Below are 25,181 nucleotides of genomic sequence, written 5' to 3' on the forward strand. Positions count from 1 at the left end.
TTTGTACATCTTATTTCAAACTAACTGCACCAGGAAGTCTATAACCTAATATAGGCAAACTGATCTAAAGGTATGCTGACCGGGGGCGGGGGGGAAAACCCTATCTTCCAAGTAACATCTTTTTCAATACTTTAATAAATAAGATATTAGTGACTAGAGCAAGTAAATGTATTTCTAAAATATTTTAATTACCTAGGATCCAATTCAACCTTAATAAATGTTAAATATAAAGCCTAAAGTGCTTGCAGACAAATTTTGCCTTAAGAAAAATAATTATAAAGTATCTCACAAAGCATAAAACACTGTATACTAAATAGAATTTTATAATAAGCATAATGACTCTTATCATTTATTTATCCAGCCTGCAGTTACTGAGTAGTACCAAGCACTATGTGAAATTCTGGGGATGAAAGTGGTCACAACCTAATGAAGGAGATTTTTCTACTAGTTAGAAAAATGAAAGAGGTAGCTGTCCATATCTCCAGCTTTGCACTGGAGATGAAGTTTCTATTAACTAATCAAAGGGAAGCACAAAAACTTGGGCATAGGGGGTAGCAACAAATAGTTCTATTTTACTATGAGTAGGACTGGAGTATCCTTCTGATACTTTTTCTTGAAGTGTCTGAGTTGAATGCTAAATGTGATTTTACCAACTGGAAGAATATAATTTCCTTTCTGTAATTAACTAAGTGAAGTCTGTTTTCCTCTTGTGCTTTAGCAGATTTTCCAGGAATATTTGGGGAAAACTAATAGGGTAACATGCATTTAAGTGGCCGAAAAACCCAGTCTCCTTTATGACCTAACTGCTTTTTAGCACTAAAATGTGCATTTTTAGTTTGAATAAATATTGAGGGATTTTAACACCATAAAGAAACACCTTCTCCAGCAGCTCCCAACCAGGAGAGCAGCAGGAAGTGAGATATACTTGATACACTTGATGAAAGAAGGCAGTGAAGGGATATTTAAAAAATGAATGAGGAAAGGAAGGAGCAGTGTAGCAAAGTTGAGCTGACTTTGGTCCTGGTAGTGGAAATGGCCAGATACTGTTAACAGTTACGATAACTTATTTGTTAATGGCGCCTTCATACGATCAAAGTGTTTTCTTATTTTTTATTCCATTTGATTCTTAACACCAACCTCATTTTACAGAAGAATATTGAAGCTCTAGCTAAGGTGATTTGCCTGTGACAAGTTTCCTGTGACAAAAAGAGGCCTGAAGCCAGACCCCTCAACTCCAGTTATTACTTGTTTATGATACTGATGGGCACCTTAGAGTTTACAAAGTCTTCATACATATGTTATCTCATTTGACTATTCCAGCAACACAGGGATGTAGACAAGAAATAACTATTAACCCCATCTTATAGGTGTAGAAATATGTGCCATCTTGTTTGATTTTAGCAAGTAGTTTCAGTTATGTATGCAAACAATGTTTCTCATGTTAAGTCAACTGTAGATTCTTTTAAGCAAAAGATAACAGGTTTTGTGTGCTTCTTGATATTTTTGGTAATCTCTCACTTTCAGATTTATGTGATCAGTTCAGCTGAACCCCGTCTGCCCCTGCAGCTGGACGATGCTGTTCGGCCTGAAGTGGAAGGAGAAGAGGTGAAAACTATACTTTTGAAATAATGTGCTTCCTCTGTATATTTAGTTTACAAAGCATTGAAAACTTGATGTCCTGCTTTTATAAGAAGGGTACCTATGAATTGATTTGAGCTTCATTTTCATTAAAAACTACTCTTACATTAAAAGTTCTCAAAGTTTTTGCTCTCAGGATTCCTTTACATTTTTAAAAATAACTGACCCCACAAGCTTTTATTTTTATAGGTATGTCTACCACCATTTACAGTATTAGATACAATATTAGAAATTAAAATTTTTAATATTTATGAGCTTATTAATAATAATAATATAATTAGATTATATGTCTGTATTCCTAAATAAATAATAAAAACAACAATAACATATGAAATGTTTTTTTTAATGTCAAGAGTAACATTGTATTACGTGTCTATATTCTTGGTAATATCTGGCTCAATACACAATGATTAGATTTTCATATCTGCCTCAGCATTCATTCTGTTGTGTCTGCACACATCATTAAGCCTTTGGAAAACTTCTAAATATAGTCAGGAAAAAATGGGTGTTTGAAGATATTATTGTGAAAAATAGGTTTGTCTTCACAGACTCTCTGAAAGTGTCTCACTGGTCCCCAAAACATACTTTGAGAACCACTGTTCTTTGTCAGCTTTTATTTGTTCCTTCCATTTTCAACTAGCAGGTAAACTCCAGGGATCAGTGATTGTGACAGTGTTAATTATTCTGGTATCCCAGTAATGAATCAAAGGTTTGGGTGTGGGAGGTGGATAAAAAGCATTTAGCTTAATTCATTCTCATTTCTCTTCTTTCAAGCTCTCTTTCTCTTAATAACTTCTCTCTGGCCCCACTTGTTTCTAGGATCTTTGATTAGGGGGTATAATGTGAACACACATGAATATACCTATTCTCATTTAAAAATTAACATGACTTTTACAAATGTTGTTTGTGTCCTTAAAAAAAAGTTAATAAAATCTGGTTTTTTTATCTTTTTTTTTCAGGAAGGAAGAGCTACTGTTAACCAGGATACGAGATTAGACAACAGAGTCATTGATCTTAGGGTATGTCTCATTTGTTTATTTAGTGACATGATGGTGCTGAAATCAAGGTGGGCAAGAATACCACACCTGACTCAGGTTTATAGAAGTGATTGGCATTTGCCTATATGTAATATGATAATACCAGAAGTAATTTACCTGACCCTTCCCCTAAAAAGAATTGCGGGCAACAAGGACAGTCAAGTAATAGTTCATAGGATACTGACTTGCTTCATTTTAAAATGATAAAGGAGTGTGAAGCTAATAAATGGGCTTACTTCCAGGTAGTACCTGTTTCAGACAAGATAGTCAGCAAGAAAACATAATTTTCACTACATAATTGTGAAAGAAGTTCTGTGCACATTTTAGAATGATCAGGTAGAGGTTAGCAGTTAATACCTCAATCCTTTGAATTTGATCTGAGCACAGAGTTCATAATAAAGAAGCAGTTGGCTCTGGTGGTGTATATAGTAATCCCATACATAGGTCTTCTGTTTCCCTTTCTGGTTTGGTTGCAAGTGAAAGAGTTCAGTGGTTTCATCATCATAGTAAAACCAATGTCATCTCTCTTTCTTAATATTTTGACCACATCTTCTTCCTCTTACTTAAATAATCTACCTAAAGCTTAAATGCTTTGTCACCTTAAGAGTTCTTTCTAACTTGTCTGCCCTTATTGTACACTCATTTTTTCCCCTGATTTTTTGCTTTTTGCCTGCTTTTTACCTTTTCCATTTTCATTAACAGTATATAGAAAAGGTCAGCAGTAATCAAAAGTTCTCTTAATACTGCCTAGAAACCTCAGGTTTTTCATAATTTTGGCCACAATAGTTAGACATCCTACTGTATTGGCTATTTGTTCACAGGGGTTATTGGTTGTGCCTGTAGCATTTGGCCTGAAAAGCATTTTTCTTTGATTGGAAATAAAAGAGCAAAATTGTAATTCTCCTTCTAGAATATGAAAAATTCTAAAATATATTCCTATACTGATTGTCATGCACCTAACTTTTCTCTCATATAATGAGTTATTTTCTCTATGAAGTTTCCAGGCATGTGGCCTGATTAGAAAGTACTCTGTCTCAGTTAATGTGTCAGATTGATTTAATTAGATTTTATAATTGTCTTATAGACATCAACTAGTCAGGCAATCTTCCGTCTCCAGTCTGGCATCTGCCATCTCTTCCGAGAAACTTTAACTAACAAGGGTTTTGTGGAGATCCAAACTCCTAAAATTATCTCAGGTATGCTTTATTTCTCTCAATTTTTAAAAATAAATTGGTTTCCCCGAAGTTGCTTCATATTAGATTTTTTATGGGGGATTTTTTTTCATTTGTTTCATTTTTTAAGAATCCCAAATGTTCCTTAAGGTTTATTGCTATGAGACTGTTTTGAAGACTATGCTATATAGCAGCAATCAGATAGCACTAACATTAGTAATACTAAATTCCCTATTTCAGGAGTCATTACATGATAATGATTATAAAGTAAGGCAGTAACACATAAAGCAAGATTTTTTTGTTAATATAAGGTACATCAGAAACTACTTTCCTGATGTAGATTTCTTTCTAATTGGTATTACACTTTTGTTTTTTATAAACTGCAATGTCAAGTTACTAGATACAGATACTACAGATGGGAAAACCTCATTAATTCTTATTCTTAATGAGAAGCTTAATCATTTAACTTTTTTAGTGACTTAAATAACAAAATGTTATGAATGGATTTTAATTATGTTTAAAATTTGAACATTGCATTATTGATAATTAGGAAATTATTAAGAATATATCTTTTCTCCCATTAAAAAAAAATTGTTATAACTCAAGAGTAGCTTTAATAGATTTAAAATTGATGTAGAAAGAGAGCATATGTAGCCAAAGAAGTAAAATGGAGGTGTAGCCAAAGAAGTAAGTCTGTCCTAAGTGTAAACTGTTTAGAATCAGATATATGACATATTAAGATGGTAGTTTCTCTGCAATTCTTGGTTTTCTAGTTGTTTCTTTTAGGGAAATACTTGAACCAAAAGTATAAACTGTTTTTACTAGAATTTTGCATTGATAAGTTTACAATTACTTGTAATAACTTAAATGTTTACATTTCAGCTGCCAGTGAAGGAGGAGCCAATGTATTTACTGTGTCATATTTTAAAAATAATGCATACCTGGCTCAGTCTCCACAGCTGTACAAGCAAATGTGTATTTGTGCTGATTTTGAGAAGGTTTTCTGTATTGGGCCAGGTAAGGTTTTTGGCAGTTACGGTTTTCTCAAAATTCGTTAATTGTACCATAGTGATGGTTTTAGAAACACATATTACATGCAGACATTTTGAAAGCTTAAATCTTTTTATATGCTGACTACATAAACACTAGACTTTGGGTAAAAAATGACAATGTACTTAGGTAGACCTTCCAAATAATAAATTTTGTTGTCCTTGATAGCCCCTTTACTACTCTTGGAAGTTTACAGATGTGCTACCAATTTTATTCCAAAGCTGTTCTATTTTACTGTTACTATTTGTACTGTTCTTAGTATTGTTAATATGCTAAAGCCCATTAGAAAGTAGTACAAATGTATGATATTTAGTAGGTTATATTAACATAGTTTTTAAGATATAGTTGCGACAAGTCCAGTATGCACACATAATCATGTGACAGATTCTTTTTTTTTTTTTTTTACTTTATTTTACTTTACAATACTGTATTGGTTTTGCCATACATTAACATGAATCCACCACGGGTGTACATGCGATCCCAAACATGAACCCCCCCTCCCACCTCCCTCCCCACAACATCTCTCTGGGTCATCCCCGTGCACCAGCCCCAAGCATGCTGTATCCTGCATCGGACATAGACTGGCGATTCGATTCTTACATGATAGTATACATGTTTCAATGCCATTCTCCCAAATCATCCCACCCTCTCCCTCTCCCTCTGAGTCCAAGAGTCCGCTATACACATCTGTATCTTTTTTGCTGTCTTGCATACAGGGTCATCATTGCCATCTTTCTAAATTCCATATGTATGTGTTAGTATACTGTATTGGTGTTTTTCTTTCTGGCTTACTTCACTCTGTCTAATCGGCTCCAGTTTCATCCATCTCATCAGAACTGATTCAAATGTATTCTTTTTAACGGCTGAGTAATACAGATTCTTTTACGAGACTAATTATAAGCAAAAACTAGCTTTACTTCATTCTTTAAAACTCACCAAATTATTTTATATGTGTAAGTTTTTGATGGCTTAATAAAAATTAAATACCTGCTAATAGAAAAACTGGCAAGATCATTAAGTTTTTTAGTTTTCTGAATCTATTAAACAATTATATGTTGAACACCTACTGCATGTATACAGCCTTGCTCTGGGTTCCATGTACATAAAAGAGGAATCAACCAGCGCTTCTCAAATGTTAATGTGCACATGAGTCACCTGGGGACTTTGTTAAAATGCAGATTATGACCAGTAGGTCGGGGGTGAGGCTTAAGATTCTACAGTTCTCACATGTTCCCAGGTACTGCTGATGCTGCTGATTTGCAGACAGACCATGCTTTGTGAAAGGAAAATCATTCTCCCTGCTTTCAAGACAGAATAAGACATGTATACATATAGCAGTCACAGGGAGTAATCAACTGATTTTCACAGCAGATAATCAGATTGTGCTGTGCAGTCAGCAGATTGGTGTTAATTATATAGTATAGAGAGTGTAAAAAGGGGAAAAGATGGAATTTGCTAGAGTCACAGTGAGAGAGAGTTCATGCTGAAGTGGGCTCTAAGGACAGAGTAGGAGATACAGGCAGTGGGGATTGGCGTTCTAGTCAGAGGAGGCGAGATGAGTAAAGAGCATGGGAGGAAATAAAAATAAGACTAGTTAGTGTTAAGAAATGGGAAGTACAGGATAGGACTAAATTATGAAAGCATAAAAGTTTTAAACATTTTGTCATTTTGTCTTACTATGGTAGTTATTTGGGAACCATTGTAAGTTACTGAGCAAGGATGAGTTATAGAATATGTCAATCTTGCAGTGATACGAAAAATGGAGCAGAGTAGAGTCAGGAAGACTGGAGAGGAGGAAAGTGCAGTGAGGATAATAGCAGCTGGACTGAGGTAATGGCTGGAGTGTGTAATGTTACTTCATCTGCACAGATTTCATTTAGCTTGAGTCAAGTTTTAATAAAATTAAGAAGTCACTATATTGAATCTATTTTAATTATTGAGAAGGCACTTCAGAATCTTGCATTCCCTTGGGATTCGCATGAGGCTCATTTATTAATTTGCATTTGTTACAGCTTTTACTACTGTAGGAATTTGTAATGAACTTGCCATCCATGAGAATGCTGAAACAGATGACTTTATCAAAGATTTTTTTCCAACCCTATAATGATAATGAAATAGTGCCATTGGAGTACTAGTAAATAGAATTTTTGTATTTAAATCCCAATTTATCCAAAATTTAAAACACCATTTACAATGCTATGTAATGTATGCCAAGTATGTATTTACATACTATGTAAACACCATTTACCATTTTCTTTTATTAATGTTACAGTATTCAGAGCTGAAGACTCTAATACACACAGACATCTGACTGAATTTGTTGGCTTAGATATTGAAATGGCTTTTAATTACCATTACCATGAAGTTGTGGAAGAAATTGCCGACACTTTAGTGCAGATATTCAAAGGACTTCAGAAAAGGTAAAAATATATATATTTTATAACCTTAGATGAATATAATTTTCAAAGCAATTTAAGTTCTTCAAAATGAAGCAGTTCTTAAGACATGTAAACTAAGTTTTTATTGAAAAAATATATATATATGAAGATTTGCCAGTTAGATTATCAGGTAATTAGTGGGAAAAGCCACACTCAAAAGAGTACTTCTGAATCTAAGTCAGTTAGGGCTGCAGCCAGTTAACCTAGCTAGCTAATCTACCAGATTGTAAACAGCCTAACTATATTTGTTTTTTCCTCAATGTTTTACATCCTGAATTTCTCAGATATAGAGCCTATGTTACCCTTATAGCAGTTTATTATTTGAGAGATAGTATGAGATAGTAGGACTTCCCAGGAGACTCAGTGGTAAAATATCTGCCTGCCAGTGCAGAAGACTCTGGAGACACAGGTTCAATTCCTGGGTGGGGAAGATCCCCTGGAAGAGGAAATGGCAACCCACTCCAGTATTCTTGCCCGGTGAATCCCATGGACAGAGGAACCTCGCAGACTACAAGTCCTTGGGGTTTGCAAAGAGTTGAACATGACTGAGCAAGAGAGCACAGGGAGGGAACAGTATTTCACAGCTTCAACTCAGCTAGGTCCAGGTAGCCTGAGATCGAATCCCAAGTTTGCTATATATATCTTGTGTGGGCATTTTGGAAGTTATATAACTCTGCCTCAGTTTCCTCTGCTGTTACAAGTGAAGATAATATTATTACTTATCTCAAAGTTAGAGTCCCTTTAGTCTTTCAGTTTCTAATCTTTACTGAATCTGTGTAAGTTAAGCCTCTGTTCAGTTCAGTTCAGTTCAGTTCAGTCGCTCAGTCATGTCCGACTCTGCGACCCCATGAATCGCAGCACGCCAGGCCTCCCTGTCCATCACCAGCTCCCGGAGTTCACTCAGACTCATGTCCATCGGGTCGGTGATGCCATCCAGCCATCTCATCCTCTGTCGTCCCCTTCTCCTCCTGCCCCCAATCCCTCCCAGCATCAGAGTCTTTTCCAATGAGTCAACTCTTCGCATGAGGTGGCCAAAGTACTGGAGCTTCAGCTTTAGCATCATTCCTTCCAAGGAAATCCCAGGGCTGATCTCCTTCAGAATGGACTGGTTGGATCTCCTTGCAGTCCAAGGGACTCTCAAGAGTCTTCTCCAACACCACAGTTCAAAAGCCTATGTTGGGACTGTTTAATTTTTCGATCAATTTATATTTACAGCAAGTGCTCAGACAAAATTAGAAACTAGTATATTGAAGGGACTTTCAGCTTATTTGGGCCTGGTGAATTGATACATTTATAGAAATTATTAGGCATGTTCTGGGTGTTCAGAAAAGTGAATTATGTAAAATGTTCACTTTCTGTATAACCTTTAAACAGGCAAATAGTTTCTGCCTTAAAAGGGCATTAGAAATTGTTTTCTTATGATAATGTTTAAAATAGAGAAAATAAGAAAAGACAGAAAGCACATTAACTAGGATCAAGAGTATCTTTTTTCTCTTTTCTTTTCTCCATACTTTTGAGAGTACTCCAAGTATTAAGTTGTGTATGACAGATTTATCTAGTGCTTTGATAACTGATGAAGGATTATATTTAAAATTTCTATTTGAAGACCACTGATTTTTTTTCCTCTTGACATTTTATTTTCTTTCTGATTTTACAAGCAATACATGTTTATTGCAGACAGCTAGAAATAAAAGCATAAAATAAAAATTAACAATCCACCATAATCCTACCCCCCAAAGAATAACCATCATTAGTATCTTGATACCTTTTTTTAATAGAGGTATAATTGACCTACCCACTATGTTGGTTCCAGTGCACAACATAGTGATTCCATATTTCTGCAATATAATTGACTGTATTTCTCATGCTGTACCTTTCATCCCCATGACTTTTGTGTGTTTTTTTTGTAACTGGGAATGTCTTTTTCTTAATCCCCCTTACGTGTTTCACTCATCACCCAAGCCCCCTCTACTCTGGTAACTACTAGTTTGTTCTCTGTAATTCTATGTCTGTTTCTGTTTTGTTATGTTTGTTAATTTGTTTTGTTTTGTTAGATTCCACTTATAAGTAAAACCATACGGTATTTGTCTTTCTCTGTCAGACTTATTTCACTTCATATAACACCCTCTCAGTTCAGTTCAGTTCAATTGCTCAGTCGTGTCTGACTCTTTGCAGCCCCATGAATTGCAGCATGCCAGGCCTCCCTGTCTATCACCAACTCCTGGAGTTTACTCAGATTCATGTCCATCAAGTCGGTGATGCCATCCAGCCATCTCATCCTCTGTCGTTCCCTTCTCCTCCTGCCCCTAATCCCTCCCAGCATCAGAGTCTTTTCCAATGAGTCAACTCTTTGCATGAAGTGGCCAAAGTACTGGAGTTTGAGCTTTAGCATCATTACTTCCAAAGAACACCCAGGGCTGATCTCCTTCAGAATGGACTGGTTGGATCTCCTTGCAGTCCAAGGGACACTCAAGAGTCTTCTCCAACACCGCAGTTCAAAAGCATCAATTCTTTGGCACTCAGCTTTCTTCACAGTCCAACTCTCACATCCATACATGACTACTGGAAACACCATAGCCTTGACTAGACGGACCTTTGTTGGCAAAATAATGTCTCTGCTTTTGAATATGCTATCTAGGTTGGTCATAACTTAATACCCTCTACATTCATCTATATTGTCAGAGATGACAAGATTTCATTCTTTTATGGCTAAGTAATATTCCAGTGTCTGTCCGTGTTGCTGTTTAGTTGCTCAGTTGTGTCCAACTCTTTGAGACCCCATGGACTATAGCCCTCCAGGCTCCTCTGTCCATAGGATTCTCCAGGCAAGAATACAGGAATGGGTTGCCATTTCCTTCTCCAGTGTGTCTGTATATATATGTGTATGTGTGTATATACACACTACATCTTCTTTATTCATCTTATCAGTGGACATTTAGGTTGCTTCCATTTCTTGACTGTTGAAATCATAATGCTGAAATGAACTTAGGGATAAATATAAATATATTTTCAAATTAGTTTATTTTTTAAATTTCTTCAAAAAATATCCAGAAGTGGAACTGCTAAATTGTATCTATTTCTAATTTTTTGAGGATGTCTATACTGTTTTCCATGGTGGTTAATTACAACAGTACACAAGGTCTGTTCTCTCTATACCTTTATTGAGAGTTCTTATCATAAATGGCCATTGAATTTTGTCAAAAAGTTCTTTGTTGAGATGATAATATGATTTGTATTCCTGAGTTTGTTAATGTGGTGGATCACATTGATTAATTTGTGGGTGTTGAGCCATCTTTGCATTCCTGGGATAGATCCCAGTTGATCATGATGTATGATCCTTTAAATATATTAATGATTTCAGTTTGCTAATTTTTAAGGATTTTTGCATATCATTTCCTTTTTGTCTTGTTTTGGTATCAGTGTGATGCTGGTTTTATAGAATGAGTTCAGAAGCATTTCTTCCTCTGGAGCTTTTTTGAATAGGATGAGAAGTATACCTGTTAATTCTTTTTTTTTTTTTTTTCTGTTAATTCTTTAAATGTTGGTAGAATTCACCTCTGAAGCCATCTGGTCTTGGACTTTTGTTTGTTGGGAGTATGTTTTTTTATTACTAATTCAACATCATTACTGTTAATTGATCTATTCACATTTTTTATTTCTTCCTGATTCCATCTTAGGGATTTCACATTTCTAGGAGTTTGTCCATTTCTTCTAGGTTGTTCAGTTTATTGGCATATATGTATTCATAATAATCTCTTATGACCCTTTATATTTCTGTGGTGTCAGTTGTAACTTCTTTTTCATTTCTGATGCTACAGATTTGGATTCTCTTTTTTTCTAGTCTATTTTATTTCTTTTTACTCTGATCATTATTACTTTTTACCTTTTCGTAACATTGGGCTTTGCTTGTTTCTTTCCCATTGCTTTAAGTCAGGTTAGGTTGTTTGAGACTTTTCTTATTTCCCGAGGTAGGCTTTTATCACTGTAAATGTCCCTCTTAGAACTGTTTTGCTGCATCCTGCAGACTTTGGATGGATGTGTTTGTTTTCATTTGTCTCTTGGTATTTTTTTTATTTCTTCTTTGATATTTTCTGTAACAATATGGTTGTTTAGAACCATATTGTTTAGCCTCTTTGTGTTAGTGGTTTTTGCTGGGGTTTTTTGTTTGTTTGTTTTTCACCTTGTAGTTAATTTCTAGTCTCTTTGAGTGTGGTCAGAAAAGATCCAGGATAGGATTTTAAGTTTACTGAGGCTTGTCTTGTGGCCTACTGTGTGATCTATCTTGGAGAATGTTCCTTGTGTGCTTGAAAATAATGTGCATCCTGCTGCTTTTGGATGGAATGGTCTGTGTGTGTGTGTGTGTGTATGTCTGTTAAGTTCATTTCATCTAATGTGTTTTCGAGGCCAATGTTTCCTTACTGATTTTCCATCTGGGTGATCTGACTATGGATGTAAGTGGGGAGTTAAAAGTCTTCTACTGTTTTGTGTTATTGTGTTATTTTTCCCTTATGTTTGTTAATATTTGCTTTTATTATTTAGGTGCTCCTATGTTGGGTATGTTTATAGTTATTAGATCTTCTTGTTGGATTGATCCCTTTATCGTTATGTAGTGTCCTTCTCATTTCCATTTGCATGGAACGTTTGTTTCCATCCTCTTACTTTTGGTTGGAGTGTGTCTTTAGATCTGAGATGAGTCTTTTGCGGACAGCATATGTATGGACCTTGTTTGTTTTATCCATCCAGCCATTCTGTGTCATTTGGAGCATTTAGTCCATTTACATGTACTATGTTCTTATTGCTATTTTGTAAATTGCCTTCAGGTTTTTTAATTTATTTTTTGTTTCTCTTTTTTTCTTCTTATGACTTGATGATTATCTTTAGTGTTAATATAAATTCCTTTCTCTTGGGTGTGTGTATCTATTATAGATTTTTGGCCTGTGGTTACCATGAGGTTTATATATAGCAACCTATATATGTAGGTTCAGCTTGAGTGATTTCCACCACTTGGTCTTCCAGTATAGTAATCTGTTCCTCTGTATCATCTAATCTCCTTAGGGGAGTATTCATCTAATCTACTTATGGGAGTTCGCTTGTATGTAACCAGTTACTTTTCCCTTGCTGCTTTTAATATTCTCTGTCTTTAATTTTTGCCTAATTACAGTGTGATAAGGAAGCTACAGGGCTTCCCCAGTAGCTCAGCTGGTAAAGAATCTGCCTGCAATGCAGGAGACCCCAGTTTGATTCCTGAGTCAGAAAGATCCCCTGGAGAAGGGATAGGCTACCCACTCCAGTATTCTTGGGCTTCCCTGGTAGCTATGACAGTAAAGAATCTGCCTCTAATGCAGGAGACCTGGATTGGGAAGATCCCCTGGAGGAGGGCATGGCAACCCACTCCAGTATTCTTGCCTGGAGAATCGCCATGGACAGGGGAGCCTGGCAGGCTACAGTCCATGGAGTTGCAAAGAGTCAGACATGACTGAGTGACCTAAGCACGCACGGTGAACTTGTGGACTTCTTTGGGTTGATCTTATTTGGGACTCTTTGTACTTCCTGGGCCTGGATATCTTTTTCCTTTCCAAGGTTAAGGAAGTTTTCTGCTATTATGTCTTTACATGCATTCTCTGCCCCTTTCTTTTCCTTCTTTGATTTGTATAGTGTGAATGTTAATGTGCTTGATGTTGTCCCAGAGGTCACTTAAATTGTCCTCTTTTTTGTTTGTTTGTTTCATTTTTATTGGAATATATAGTTGATTTACAATGGTGTGTTAGTTTCTCCTGTACAGTAAAGAGAATCAGCTATATGTATACATATATCCTCTCTTTGGGGGATGACCTTTAGGTCACCCTTCCCATTTAGGTCACCATAGAGCACTGAGTAGGGTTCCTTGAACCTCTACACTATGTTCTCATTAGTTATCTATTTTATACGTAGTATCAATAGTGTATATATGTCAATCCCTATCTCCCAATTCCTCCTACACCCCTCCTCCCGCCTTGGTGTCCACACCTTTGTGCTCAACATCTTTGTCTACATTTCAGTTGGGCAAAATTAATATCTGAACCATTTTTCTAGATTCTACATGTATGCATTAATATACAATATTTGTTTTTCTGACTTCACTTTTTTTTTATTTTTGTATTGGGGTATAGCCAATTAACAATGTTATCATAGTTTCAGGTGAACAGTGAAAGGACTCAGCCATACATATACACATATCCATTCTTCTTCAAACTCCCCTCCCATCTAGGCTGCCACATAACATTGAGCAAAGTTGTATGTGCTATACAGTAGGTCCTTATTGGTTATCCTTTTAAATATAGCAGTGTGTATATGTCCATCCCGAACTTCCTAATTATCCCTTCCCCCAACCTTCCCCCGGCAACCATAAGCTCGTTCTCAAAGTCTCTGAGTCTGTTTTTGTTTTGTAAACTGTCCTCATTTTTAATTTTTCTTTTTATGTGTATTAGGTAGGTTAATTATGTTTCCTGATCTTGGAGAAATGGCCTTATGTAGGAGACATCCTGTAGGGCCCAGCGACACACTTGCCTCTGTTCAGCAGAGCAATATGTTCTAGGGATGCCTGCTGTACATGAGCTATGTAGGCCCTCCTGACAGGGCTAACTTCTGTGGGCATGCTGGTGGGCTTGGATGGCCCCCAGCCCAGTTGGTGGCCAAGTGCTGCCTAGTGCTGAGGCTTCTGGTTACTGGTGGACCGGACAGGTCTTCCAGAACTGATGCCAGCCCACTGTTTGGTGGGACCCAATCCTGGGCCCTCTGTTGGACATGGCCAAATCCTGAGGTAGCTGAGGTGTTTTGAGCAGGGGGTCTACAGCTGCTACTGGCCTGATGGTGGGTGGCACTATATCCCCGTTGTGACTGACTGCTTGGCCTGGGGCTTCCCAGGACTAGTGCTAACTGGCTGGTAGGCTAGACCTGGAACTTGCTGCAATAGGCTAGAAGGAGAATTCCAAGATAGTGCTTGCCAGCAGCAGTGTCTTCATGATAGAATGAGCTCCCAAAAATGGATGCTGCTAAAGTCTATCCCCAGGGGTAAATCTCAGTTGCCTCCTGCCTCTTTAGGAGGCTCTGCAAGATCAACAAGAATCTGACCTAGGCTCCTTTCAAATTACTGCTTCTGCCCCAGGTCTCGAGATTTTACATGTTCCCTGTAAGTGGATTCACTGTTTCCTACAGGCCTTCAATTCTCCCAAGTGCCTGCCCCACTGGCCTTCAAAGTCAGACCTTCTAGAGAGTGCTTGTCTTCCTAGTGTAGGGTCCCTAGCCTAGGGAGCCCAGTGTGGGACTCAGTCCTCTCATTCCTTGGAGGGGATCCCTGCAGTTGTGATTATCCTCTCCTTTGTGGGTTGCCTGCCTGGGGATGTGAATATTGACTCTGCCACATCTCTGCTGCTCCTGCCTGTCTTGTTGTGGTTACTTCTTTATATCTTTGGCTGTAGAATATTTACTCTTTTTTCTCTGAAACATTTCTATACAGTTTATTTTAAGTAACTTCCATTCAGATAGTCTATAGAACAACTAATGTCTCCCTGTAAAACAAAATATCTTTTGAAACTACAGTTAAGAAATAGAGCTTTTCTCATTATTTATTTACTATGTATTTTTAAACTTTATTTATTTGGCTGTACCAGGTCTTAGTTGTGGCACATGAGATCTTCCTTTTGGCATGTGAGATCTTTAGTTGTGGTGCTAGGGGGATCTAGTTCCCTGACCAGGGTTTTAACTGGGGCCACCTGCATTGGAAGCCCATAGTCTTGAGCCACTGGACCACCAAGGAACTCCCTCATTTTTTTAACATTTTTGTTTCATTTACATTTATAATTGAAGAAAGTTTATGAAACTCATTTATTTTAGGTATTGATATCTTCTCTACTTAATATTGGAAGTGGAATTTCCACTTTGGTTTTTGTAACAGAGCAAGCATGATTTGAGCAATTGGGATTAATCAAATCTCTGCTTACAAATTAGAGATTCAGACACCATTATCACTGGGCTTAATGGGTAGGCTTAAGATGGCAGCTTGGAAATAAAAACCTTCTTCCTGTCTTCTATACATCATTTAGGAATTTTAGGTTTCTGTGTCAGTTGTAAATTGGGTTATTTGGTGGTTGTCTTATCCTTCTCGTGTTTATCATTAGTACTTATCTCTAACAGAAGAATAAACAAATGTATTTTTAAATATTGATATTTATATTTTTTATTACCATTGATTAACATGAGTAGGGGTTAATGTTCAAAGCAAAGCACTTTAAAAATTAATTCTTGGGGTCATTTTAACCCATCTTATGTCAAGATTTGAATAAGTCAATGATTTCTTCTATTTTCATAAAATATAAACATACTTTTTTCAATTCTGTTGATTATGAAAAAATTTAAATATCATACAAAAAAAAGGTAGACTAGCCTAATGAACCCCCATATACTTATCACCCAATTTCAACCATTGCCAATCCATGGCCAGTTTTGTTTTACGCATTACTCTGTTATTCTGAAGCAAATCTCAGCTACCATTTCATCCATAAATACTTTAGTAAAACTACATTTTTAATCTTGCCATCCTCTACAGCAGCAGTTTAATGCAATGAACATTAGTTGTATTTAAAAGGTAGACGATGAACATACTATAGGGATTATTAAAATGGGAAAGAAATAGACATTCTCCTAAACAAACTTATGGTATAATGGGTATAGGGGAAGACAAGACAATATTCATTAATTTGGTCTTCCTCAATGATGACAAATGTTGTTAAAGTATTAAAAATCAGATTTTTTTAGTGCCTCATAAAATGAGTATTTTATGTTTCTAACAGTGCTAGTTGATATGAATTATAAAGGAAGTTTTTCATCCTGTAATGCCACTGTGGTAATAAATAATACAGAATTGAGAAATTATGTTAAATATTTTTTTAAGTATTTGCATTTAATTATTTAACTTAATTTCTTGGTGACAGGTTTTTTTCTGATGCATACACTAATTCAAAGAATGATTTTAGGTGACATAAACAGGGACTCAATACCTACTAGATATTTTTTTCTTAGCTGCCGTTTGTACTACTAATGAGCTTGAAAGTCCCCAAGGCAATTTCTGCACTGAGGCTGAACTTACAGGAAAGAGCTTTGCTCTAAAAGCATTTCCTTTTGTTATCTCTGAATTCAAAATAGTTACCAGTGGAAACATGGAAGAGTAGTGCAGTAGGCTCTTGGGTCCATGTCAACTGGCCTCTTGAGTACAGGCTCCCTCAACCTCCATAGGAGGTCTGGCGATGAGTGGGGTGAACAGGAAAAGGCATGTTTCCACCCTGGAACCTGCTCAGGTCGCCTTTTTCTCATCACTGCACATGTAGTAATTCCTCTAAAATGTTAAACATGTTTCTTTGTTTAAAAAAAAAAATGTGTATCAAGTGTATGAAAGAGAAAAGCTGTATGTTCCTTACTTCAACGGTATTGGTTAAAATTTTTTCTTTATGTATTGCCACAGTGACCTCTTGTGTTAAAAACATTTATTTCACATTTTTATTAACTCTTGTACAAATAGGTTTCAAACTGAAATTCAGATGGTGAATAAACAGTTCCCATGTGAGCCATTCAAATTTTTGGAGCCAACTCTAAGACTAGAATATTGTGAAGCATTGGCTATGCTTAGGGAAGCTGGAATTGAAATGGGAGATGAAGAAGATCTAAGGTTTGTTTGTATTTGTGATTTTTCAAACTTAAGTAATTAGATTTAAGATATGAAAGAATGAATATATTGATGAATGTTTTTCACCTACTTGGTAAACTTAAGTTTTATTAACTTTAGTATGATGCTGTTTTGTTCAGTGTGTGATCTGAAATAAACTGTTATGTTTAATGTGGTTTGCCTAAGCGTTAATATTTTTGTATGTTAAGGTGTGAAACTTTTAACAATCTCTAAAAGTTATGCAAGTCTCTGTTCTTTATTTGATATACTATATTTTATTACCTAAATTCAGGTCAAATAATTTATAATTTTGAAATGATAGTTTAATAAAGATTAGAGATTTCTACTTATATTTTATTCAGGGATTCTTAAGTTAAAATACTTTAAGACAACACAATGATTCATAATTGATATTGGAAGGAAGAGGGGATTATTATTAATTTTTTAGGTTTTTTTTTAACATATTTCACTCAAAACCCTCATTTACTTTTATTTGTTTAACGAATATATATATGTGTGTATACATATATATATTGTTTTAATCATCCTCTACATTGCTAGATGACAATTTAAGGAAAACCATAAATTCTATAATTTTGATGATATTTTTGTATGTATTTTGGAAATTTTTCTTGAATAGAACTTAAATTGGTTTATATATACAGTTATATTTTATTTTGAAATACTGATTTTTCTTTTATAAACCTTTAATAAAGAGTAACAGAAAAGAGAAACCATTTTGCCATGCTACTGCTGCTGCTAAGTTGCTTCAGTCGTGTCCAACTCTGTGTGACCCCAGAGACGGTAGCCCACCAGGCTCCCCCGTCCCTGGGATTCTCCAGGCAAGAACACTGGAGTGGGTTTCCATTTCCTTCTCCAGTGCATGAAAGTGAAAAGTGAAAGTGCAGTCACTCAGTCGAGTCCGACTCCTAGCGACCTCATGGACTGCAGCCTACCAGGCTTCTCCATCCATGGGATTTTCCAGGCAAAAGTACTGGAGTGGGGTGCCATTGCCTTCTCCGCATTTTGCCGTAGAACTATTTTAATGGCAAGAGTAGTCTATGTTGGTGTAGTAGACTTTCATTATATGTAATTGTAGGAAACTACTTCATCCATGTTATTTCTGAATCAGTGAATTGCTAAATTCTATTTATACTTTTATTTAAATATTATTGAGTAGCACCGACTAACTGTCCCAGGTATACCCATGAATGGTTTCCAGTAGTAGTTGCCTTTTTTAAAAGGAGCAGAATAGACAGCTGTGTGTTTTGGCTAAATTTTTTTATCCTCTGAGAACTTCAAATAGAAGAGGTTCCTTGTAAACTTAAAACTCTTTTAAGTTGCTGTTTGATCTTCAGACACCTGGTTTCATGTTTTTTTTGCAGTACACCGAATGAAAAACTGTTGGGTCGTTTGGTAAAGGAAAAGGTAGGACTCTTATGCATGCTGGATTTCTTTTTCTAAATCTGAAACATATCTAAATTGTCAGATTAGTTAGAGAGGACCTCAAGGTGATTGAAATTATTTAGAAATGGTCTTCCCTGACTACCCTTGCTGACTCGTGGGACTAGAGGGTGAATGAATTTTTTTTCTGCCTTTTACATGAAGTCTACTTTCCTATCTTATTTTTCTATAAAACTCCAAAAAGAAAAGCTAAACTTGGTGTAATCTTTAAAGAAATTAAGAGAATTGTGTAATTGAATAAAAACAGTCCTTGCGCTCCTCCTGCTGGTTGCACTCAAAATGGTTCAGCTGACTGGGGAACAAGTCTGTGAAACTGCACAATACTGAGTTCACACCTTTAAAACACTATTTCAGCGGAGCCAGTTTCAGCACTGTTAACATTCCCTCTACACGCCAGTTTTAGGAAAAATGTTTAACGTCAAAACAGTTAAAACATGACTGTTTCTTTTTAATTAAATGTAGGTCACATAGTAAATAGTCTTTGTAACAAAGATATCATAATTTCATGTTAATGTTATTCATTTCAATTGTTTTCATTTGAGAAAAACTACTAAATTTATTTTAGACATCTTAGTGAAAGTAAATCATTGGGGAAATAATCAAGGTTTTTTGAAGATAAAAGACGTCAGTTTTTCCCAAAATAATTTATAGATTTAATGTAGTTTTTGTAAAACCCAACGCGATTTAGAGTAATTTAACAAAAATAGTTTTAAAATATATCTAGAAAATTAAATGAGCTAGAATTGCGATGGAAGAAGGTGAAAATAAGTTTATCACAGCATAGTTTTCAGCAGAGGAGAAATTGAGAAGAGAGTACATGTCCAAAAAGAGAAAAAGAAAAATGCTTATGTGAACTATGATTGAATAGTCCACAGCTCCTAAAAATTAAATATATTGGAAGAATATATAACATCATGGCAAAATACTGTAGGACACAGCTGTAGGAAGCAGAACAGTTATTGTATATAGAGTGTAATTACAGTAATTTTGAAGAACAAAACTTACGTATAGAAAAAAGACAATTACCAAATGGTAGCCTTCTTTTTACTGTCATTAAATGTCTTAAAAAATCTGTTTTAATCATATTTATTCTTTTTATAGTATGATACTGATTTTTATATTCTTGATAAATATCCATTGGCTGTAAGACCTTTCTATACCATGCCTGACCCACGAAATCCTGTAAGTAATTTGATTTTAAAAACCTGTTTGGGGGAAGAGGGAAAACTTTATTGTCACTGTGTCACATTATACAGTGGAAGTAATGGTTTTCATGAATAACTTGCAGTTTTAAAAGACACATTACTATATGTATTACTACTAGTTTCTGTCAATTCAGGTCAAAGTGACATTGTAAAATTAGAATATTCTAGTAAATTAGTCCCCCAAACCTGTATTAAAAATAATTTTCATATATAATTTTTAAAGATATATGAAGAAGAAATACTATATAAACAACAAATAGTATTAATAGACTTGAAGACTTTATCAAATCATTTTATCATGATCTTGATCTAAGAACTCACATTCTATCCTGGTGAAAGTGAAGTAGCTCAGTCATGTCTGACTCTTTGCTACCCCGTGGATTGTAGCCTGCCAGGCTCCTCCCTCCATGGGATTCTCCAGGCAAGAATACTGGAGTGGGTTGCCATTTCCTTCTCCAGGGCATCTTCCCAACCCAGGGATCGAACCTGGGTCTCCCGCATTGCGGGCAGACACTATCCTGGTAGTCAATCTAAATAATGTTTTGTGGCCTTTCACTGGTTTTCCTTTGCATTGGTTCTCCAACTTTAGTGAGTATCAGAATCACTCGGAGGGCCTTTAAAACACAGACTGGGGCTTCCCTGGTGGCTCAGTGTAAGGAATCCACCTGCCAATGCAAGAGACACAGGTTCAATCCCTGATCTGGGAATGTCCCATGTGTACAAGCCTGTGCACCAGAGCCTGGGAGCCACAATTATTGAGCACACGTATAAGAACTTGTGAAGCCCGTGTTTTCACAAGAAGAAAAGCCGCTTCAATGAGAAGCCCGCACACCACGACTCAAGAGTAGCCCCCGCTCACCACAACTAGAGAAAAGCCCTTGTAGCAATGAAAACCCAGCACAGCCAAAAATAAATAAATAATTTTTAAAAAAACTTTTTTCTAGGTGGGGCTTGATAATTTATATTTCTCATAAGGTAATAGCGAACCATTGGTTAACTGAAAGATAGGGAAAATAAGTTAAAGCCTGATAAAGAATGAATTGAGCTATGGTAAAATTGATGTTCCGTTCACTTTCCTTAAAATTATAACTTTTAAAAATTAAAAAGACTAACACCTGTTGATAATTTGAAGTTCCAAAAATGATCCCCAAATCATATCACACTTAAAAACATTTCAGATGATAAAGTGAAATAAGAATCAGCACTACGGGGACTTCCCTGGCAGTGTAGTGGCCAAGACTTTGCTCCCAGTGCAGGGGTCTTGGGTTCAATCCCTGGTCAGGAAACAAGATCCCACATGCTGCAGCTGAGACCTGGCATAGCCAGATAATTTTTTTAAAGAAAGAATCAACACTATGCTACTGCTTAAAAGAAGATGTATTGTTCTGATTTGTTTTTGGAAGGTGTGGGAGAAGGGAAGCATAAAATCTGATAGAAGTAAAGAAGTTATTTCAACCCTCACTAGTTTAATCCCATTTTAGAAAAGCAAATCATGTTTATTGGAGCAGGTTGTATAATTAATTGTAGGAAAGAAATGATATTGTTCTTTATGCAACAGAGAGTGTTTTTCCACATATGTGTGATAAAAATAGGGTGATAGCCTGTTGAGTGGTATTTTTGTTTGTTTTTCCTACAGAAACAATCCAACTCTTATGATATGTTCATGAGAGGAGAAGAAATACTGTCAGGAGCTCAAAGAATACATGACCCTCAGCTGCTGACAGAGAGAGCCTTACATCATGGAATTGGTAAACAAATTCAGTATATTGAGGAGGGTCATGTATATTCTGAAAGCAATACGTTTTAAAACCCTTTAAAGACTTTTCAGAAACACAGTCATTTGTTTTAATTTTCATTGCACGGTAACTGCTTTTGCAATTTTTTTAAGCTAAATAAGAGGATAAATTACGTTTTTTTAAATTTTATGTTTGTTTTGTAGATTTGGAGAAAATTAAGGCATACATTGATTCCTTCCGCTTTGGAGCCCCTCCTCATGCTGGTGGAGGCATTGGTAATATTCCTTTATATGATGACAATATTTCCAACCCAAATTTCATTTGGCAGAGTGTTTCTTCAGTTCTAAATGTCCTCAGTATTAGACTCCAAAAAGTAAATTTTGTATTTTGTTATTACTTACAAATTATAAGTGCTAAATATAATACAAATTTGAATTGAAAGAACTTTTCAGTGAGTTATGACTGAATGAAATTTTTGAGTATCCTCTTTTTTCTCTGTATTCATGAGTTCATTCCGATTAGTCCAAATTAAAGCTGTCCCTCAAGTCAGCTCAGATGGCTGCTAAATGTTTTTGTTGAAAACATTTCATTGGCTTTTAGAATCATTTCTAGAGTATGTGAAAGATACCGCTGTGTGATTTAAAACGAGTAAATATTTAACTTAACTTTGGGATGTTTGTATCAAAAATTCTTGAAAAGAATTCTGGGGCTTCTCTTGTGTCTCAGCGGTAAAGAATCCACCTGCCAATGCAGGAGATGCAGGTTCGATCCCTGGTCCAGGAGTATCCCACATGCCCTGGAGCAACTAAGCTCTTGCGCCACAACTATTGAGCCTGTGCTAAAAAGAATTCTGAATTTATAGTTTTGTTGAAGGTTTGGTTGTTTGTTTCGGGTTTTTTAGTGAACAGGTAATATACAAATTTCAAATTCAAAGCAAATAGAATAGTGTACATTTACCTCCCTACAGAAAACTATTGTTTCTAGTTTTCTCTTTACCTCCACAAAGATAATCTTTGCATATGCAAAAATATATAAAATATATTTTTTACACAAATTGTAGTGTGCTGTATAAATCATTCAGTACCTTGCATTTTCGCTTAGTGTAGTTTGTAAGTTGTTTCTTATCAACACTTAAAAAACTTTTTAATTATTTTTTTTTAATCACTACATAGAATCCATTGAAAGAATTCATGGTAATCTTGGTAACCAGGTTCTATCAATAGGAACCTGGTTAAATATAATAGTAGGCTTATATTATGTTTTTGAAAATACAATAGTAGGCTTATGAAAATAAATAGTAGGCTTATATTTTTGTTTGCTTAAATCTTAAGTTTTAGATATTTACATAGATTTGTGGTTCACACTTCACAGAATCATACAGCTTAAGGATATCTCATTTATCCTTCCCACATATAGCATCACCTGTTTCTGAATCAGACCTGGAATGTTCCATTTTAAACTCATTTAAAATAATAGAAGTCATTTCCTTTCTAACAAGGAAAAGCATTTTGTTGATCAGTGATGTTATTTTGGTAGTTTTCAATAAGTATGACCCTGAATGATTAATTCTGAAAATGAATTAACGATTATTTTGTTTTCTCCAGGGTTGGAACGAGTGACTATGCTGTTTTTGGGCTTGCACAATGTTCGTCAAACCTCAATGTTTCCCCGTGATCCCAAAAGACTTACTCCTTAAAAAAAATTTTTTTTAATTCTTTCCAGTAACCTGCTATTAATCAGGCTGTACCTTAGGTACTTAAAATATGCAATAAAATAAATGTCTTATCCAAAGTGCCACTTTTGGACTAATTCAGTGTACGTTACTTTAAAAGAGAAAATTTTTATAACTTTGAACATGCTTCAGTAGGAAATGGTTAAACATTTTAATGAAAAATTAATATTATTATGTTAAAAGTTCATTTTGCATTACTACAATAAATGTTAAACAACAATTTTAAACAGTTAATAATGTGTAAAATTTTTTTTCTATATTATAGTGGCTATAATATTAATGTCTTAAATTTTCAATATTTGGTCTTTTTTTTTAAATCTGACATTGAGGTAAGAACAATTTTAGGAAAGTATTGAGGTTTTAATGAATGTATAATTGGCATATCATGGAAAATTAGGCAGAAAATATCAATCCTTATTAATTGTGCCTGTAAATCATGTAAAGCAGGGGAGAATACTGGTTAGAAATGATACAACATAATATTAAATTGTTAACTAATTAAACTTGAATTTCAATAAAATTTTAAAGCTAATTATGGATGTTTCTATGTAACTTCATGGCAGTATGATTTTATAGCTGATTCTTGGCATTTATAATTTGGAGGGGGAGTAGACAACCAGTTTATGTAAATACCTAAAAGCAAATGAAGACTGATATATTCATAGCATGTATTAATCAAGAGATAAATTCAGATGAGTGTAAGGATACAGTTCTTAAAGCTGAAGGCTTAGGTTGCTTAATAGTTTATTTCATATAGATTTAAAAATATTAAAGAATTTTCTGTTTTTATTTTTAACTGGTAGGCATTTAGTGAATGTCACTAAAATGCACTCCCATTCCCTCCCAAAAAGAATTACAGCTAAATACACTTTTTCTCTAAATTATTAAATATATCCATGCTAATGTTATTTTTATGGTGAACCACACATAATACTTATGAACAAAACAATTTAATGCAGTTATTTTCCTACAGGAAAAAAAAAATACAGAAAAGTAAGAAGGTCAGAAAGGTAGGATATTACCCCTCGTTCATAAGCATCTGCCCATTATTTTTTAAAGTTAATTTATTTCACCATCCTAGATTATGAGTTCTTTGAGAGTAGAGACTCAATTTTAAATCTGTCTTCCATAACCCACCAAAGTATCTCCAGATAACTTTTGTTAGACACCCCAGAAGTGTTAAATACATTTAAGCCACACCAAGACCTATTTTTTTCTGTATTGTATAATCCCCAAACCCAAAAATAGTATAATAATAGCCTTAGAGCTATTCTTCTCAAGTCCATAGAATTACAGCTCTTTCAAAATAAATTGTTTATAAAGTCTAAAGAATGATGTAATTTTTTGTTTGTTTTTTAATGAAGTATTTCAGACATGTCAACCAGATTAGAGCATAATAAAAAAGGACACCCCTGCACTTGCTACCAAGCTTTGGCAAATCGTAACACTATCATATTTGCTTCAGATGTTTATTTTCTTTTTAGGGAAAAAGTAGTAGATACAGTTAAGGCTTCCCATTTAACCACCCTGATCCTATTCCTTCCTACCCTAGTGGTAACTACTATATAAATTCTGTGTTTTTTTAATTCCTTTCCATGCTTTTATATTGTACCTAAATATTTGTTTCTATGAACATTGTCTAGTATTATTTTACAGATTTATTTGATATGTATATTCTGGGATTTTGATGGAATTACCTTGAATTTATGAAAAAAATTTGAAATTTTCAATCTCTTCAGTCTACTAGTTAGTGAACATGGTATATCCCTTCCTTTTTTGGTATGTTTTCCCTAATTGTGATAAAATACATTGGTGTTCTTTAATATCTTTCGAAATTACTTTTTAAGGAATTCCCTGGCAGTTCAGTGGTTAGGACTCCATACTCTCACTGCCGAAGGCCTTGGTTTGATCCCTGTTTAGGAACTAAAATAACACCAGCTAAACAGTGCAACCAAAAATAAATTAATTAAATAAAGTAAATAAAATTAGTTTTTAATTTTTCATTTATGCTA

At 35.1% G+C, this 25,181-nt stretch overlaps 1 protein-coding gene across 1 annotated transcript in view; it reads left to right on the forward strand.

Moving 5' to 3' along the window:
- The window catches only part of DARS1 (aspartyl-tRNA synthetase 1), a 65,018-nt gene extending 41,317 nt beyond the window's left edge, over positions 1 to 23,701 (forward strand). Inside the window, exons 6-16 of the mRNA XM_069577683.1 lie at positions 1,525 to 1,605; positions 2,598 to 2,657; positions 3,760 to 3,871; positions 4,730 to 4,864; positions 7,170 to 7,317; positions 16,889 to 17,035; positions 18,418 to 18,460; positions 19,598 to 19,678; positions 21,338 to 21,449; positions 21,641 to 21,712; positions 23,042 to 23,701. Of these exons, the coding sequence (XP_069433784.1) occupies positions 1,525 to 1,605; positions 2,598 to 2,657; positions 3,760 to 3,871; positions 4,730 to 4,864; positions 7,170 to 7,317; positions 16,889 to 17,035; positions 18,418 to 18,460; positions 19,598 to 19,678; positions 21,338 to 21,449; positions 21,641 to 21,712; positions 23,042 to 23,133 (1,083 nt within the window). The 3' untranslated portion in view covers positions 23,134 to 23,701. The remainder of the gene's footprint in view (positions 1 to 1,524; positions 1,606 to 2,597; positions 2,658 to 3,759; positions 3,872 to 4,729; positions 4,865 to 7,169; positions 7,318 to 16,888; positions 17,036 to 18,417; positions 18,461 to 19,597; positions 19,679 to 21,337; positions 21,450 to 21,640; positions 21,713 to 23,041) is intronic.
- Positions 23,702 to 25,181: the final 1,480 nt, after the last annotated feature.

Source organism: Ovis canadensis, chromosome 2, assembly GCF_042477335.2.
Source record: "Ovis canadensis isolate MfBH-ARS-UI-01 breed Bighorn chromosome 2, ARS-UI_OviCan_v2, whole genome shotgun sequence".
NCBI lineage: Eukaryota > Metazoa > Chordata > Mammalia > Artiodactyla > Bovidae > Ovis > Ovis canadensis.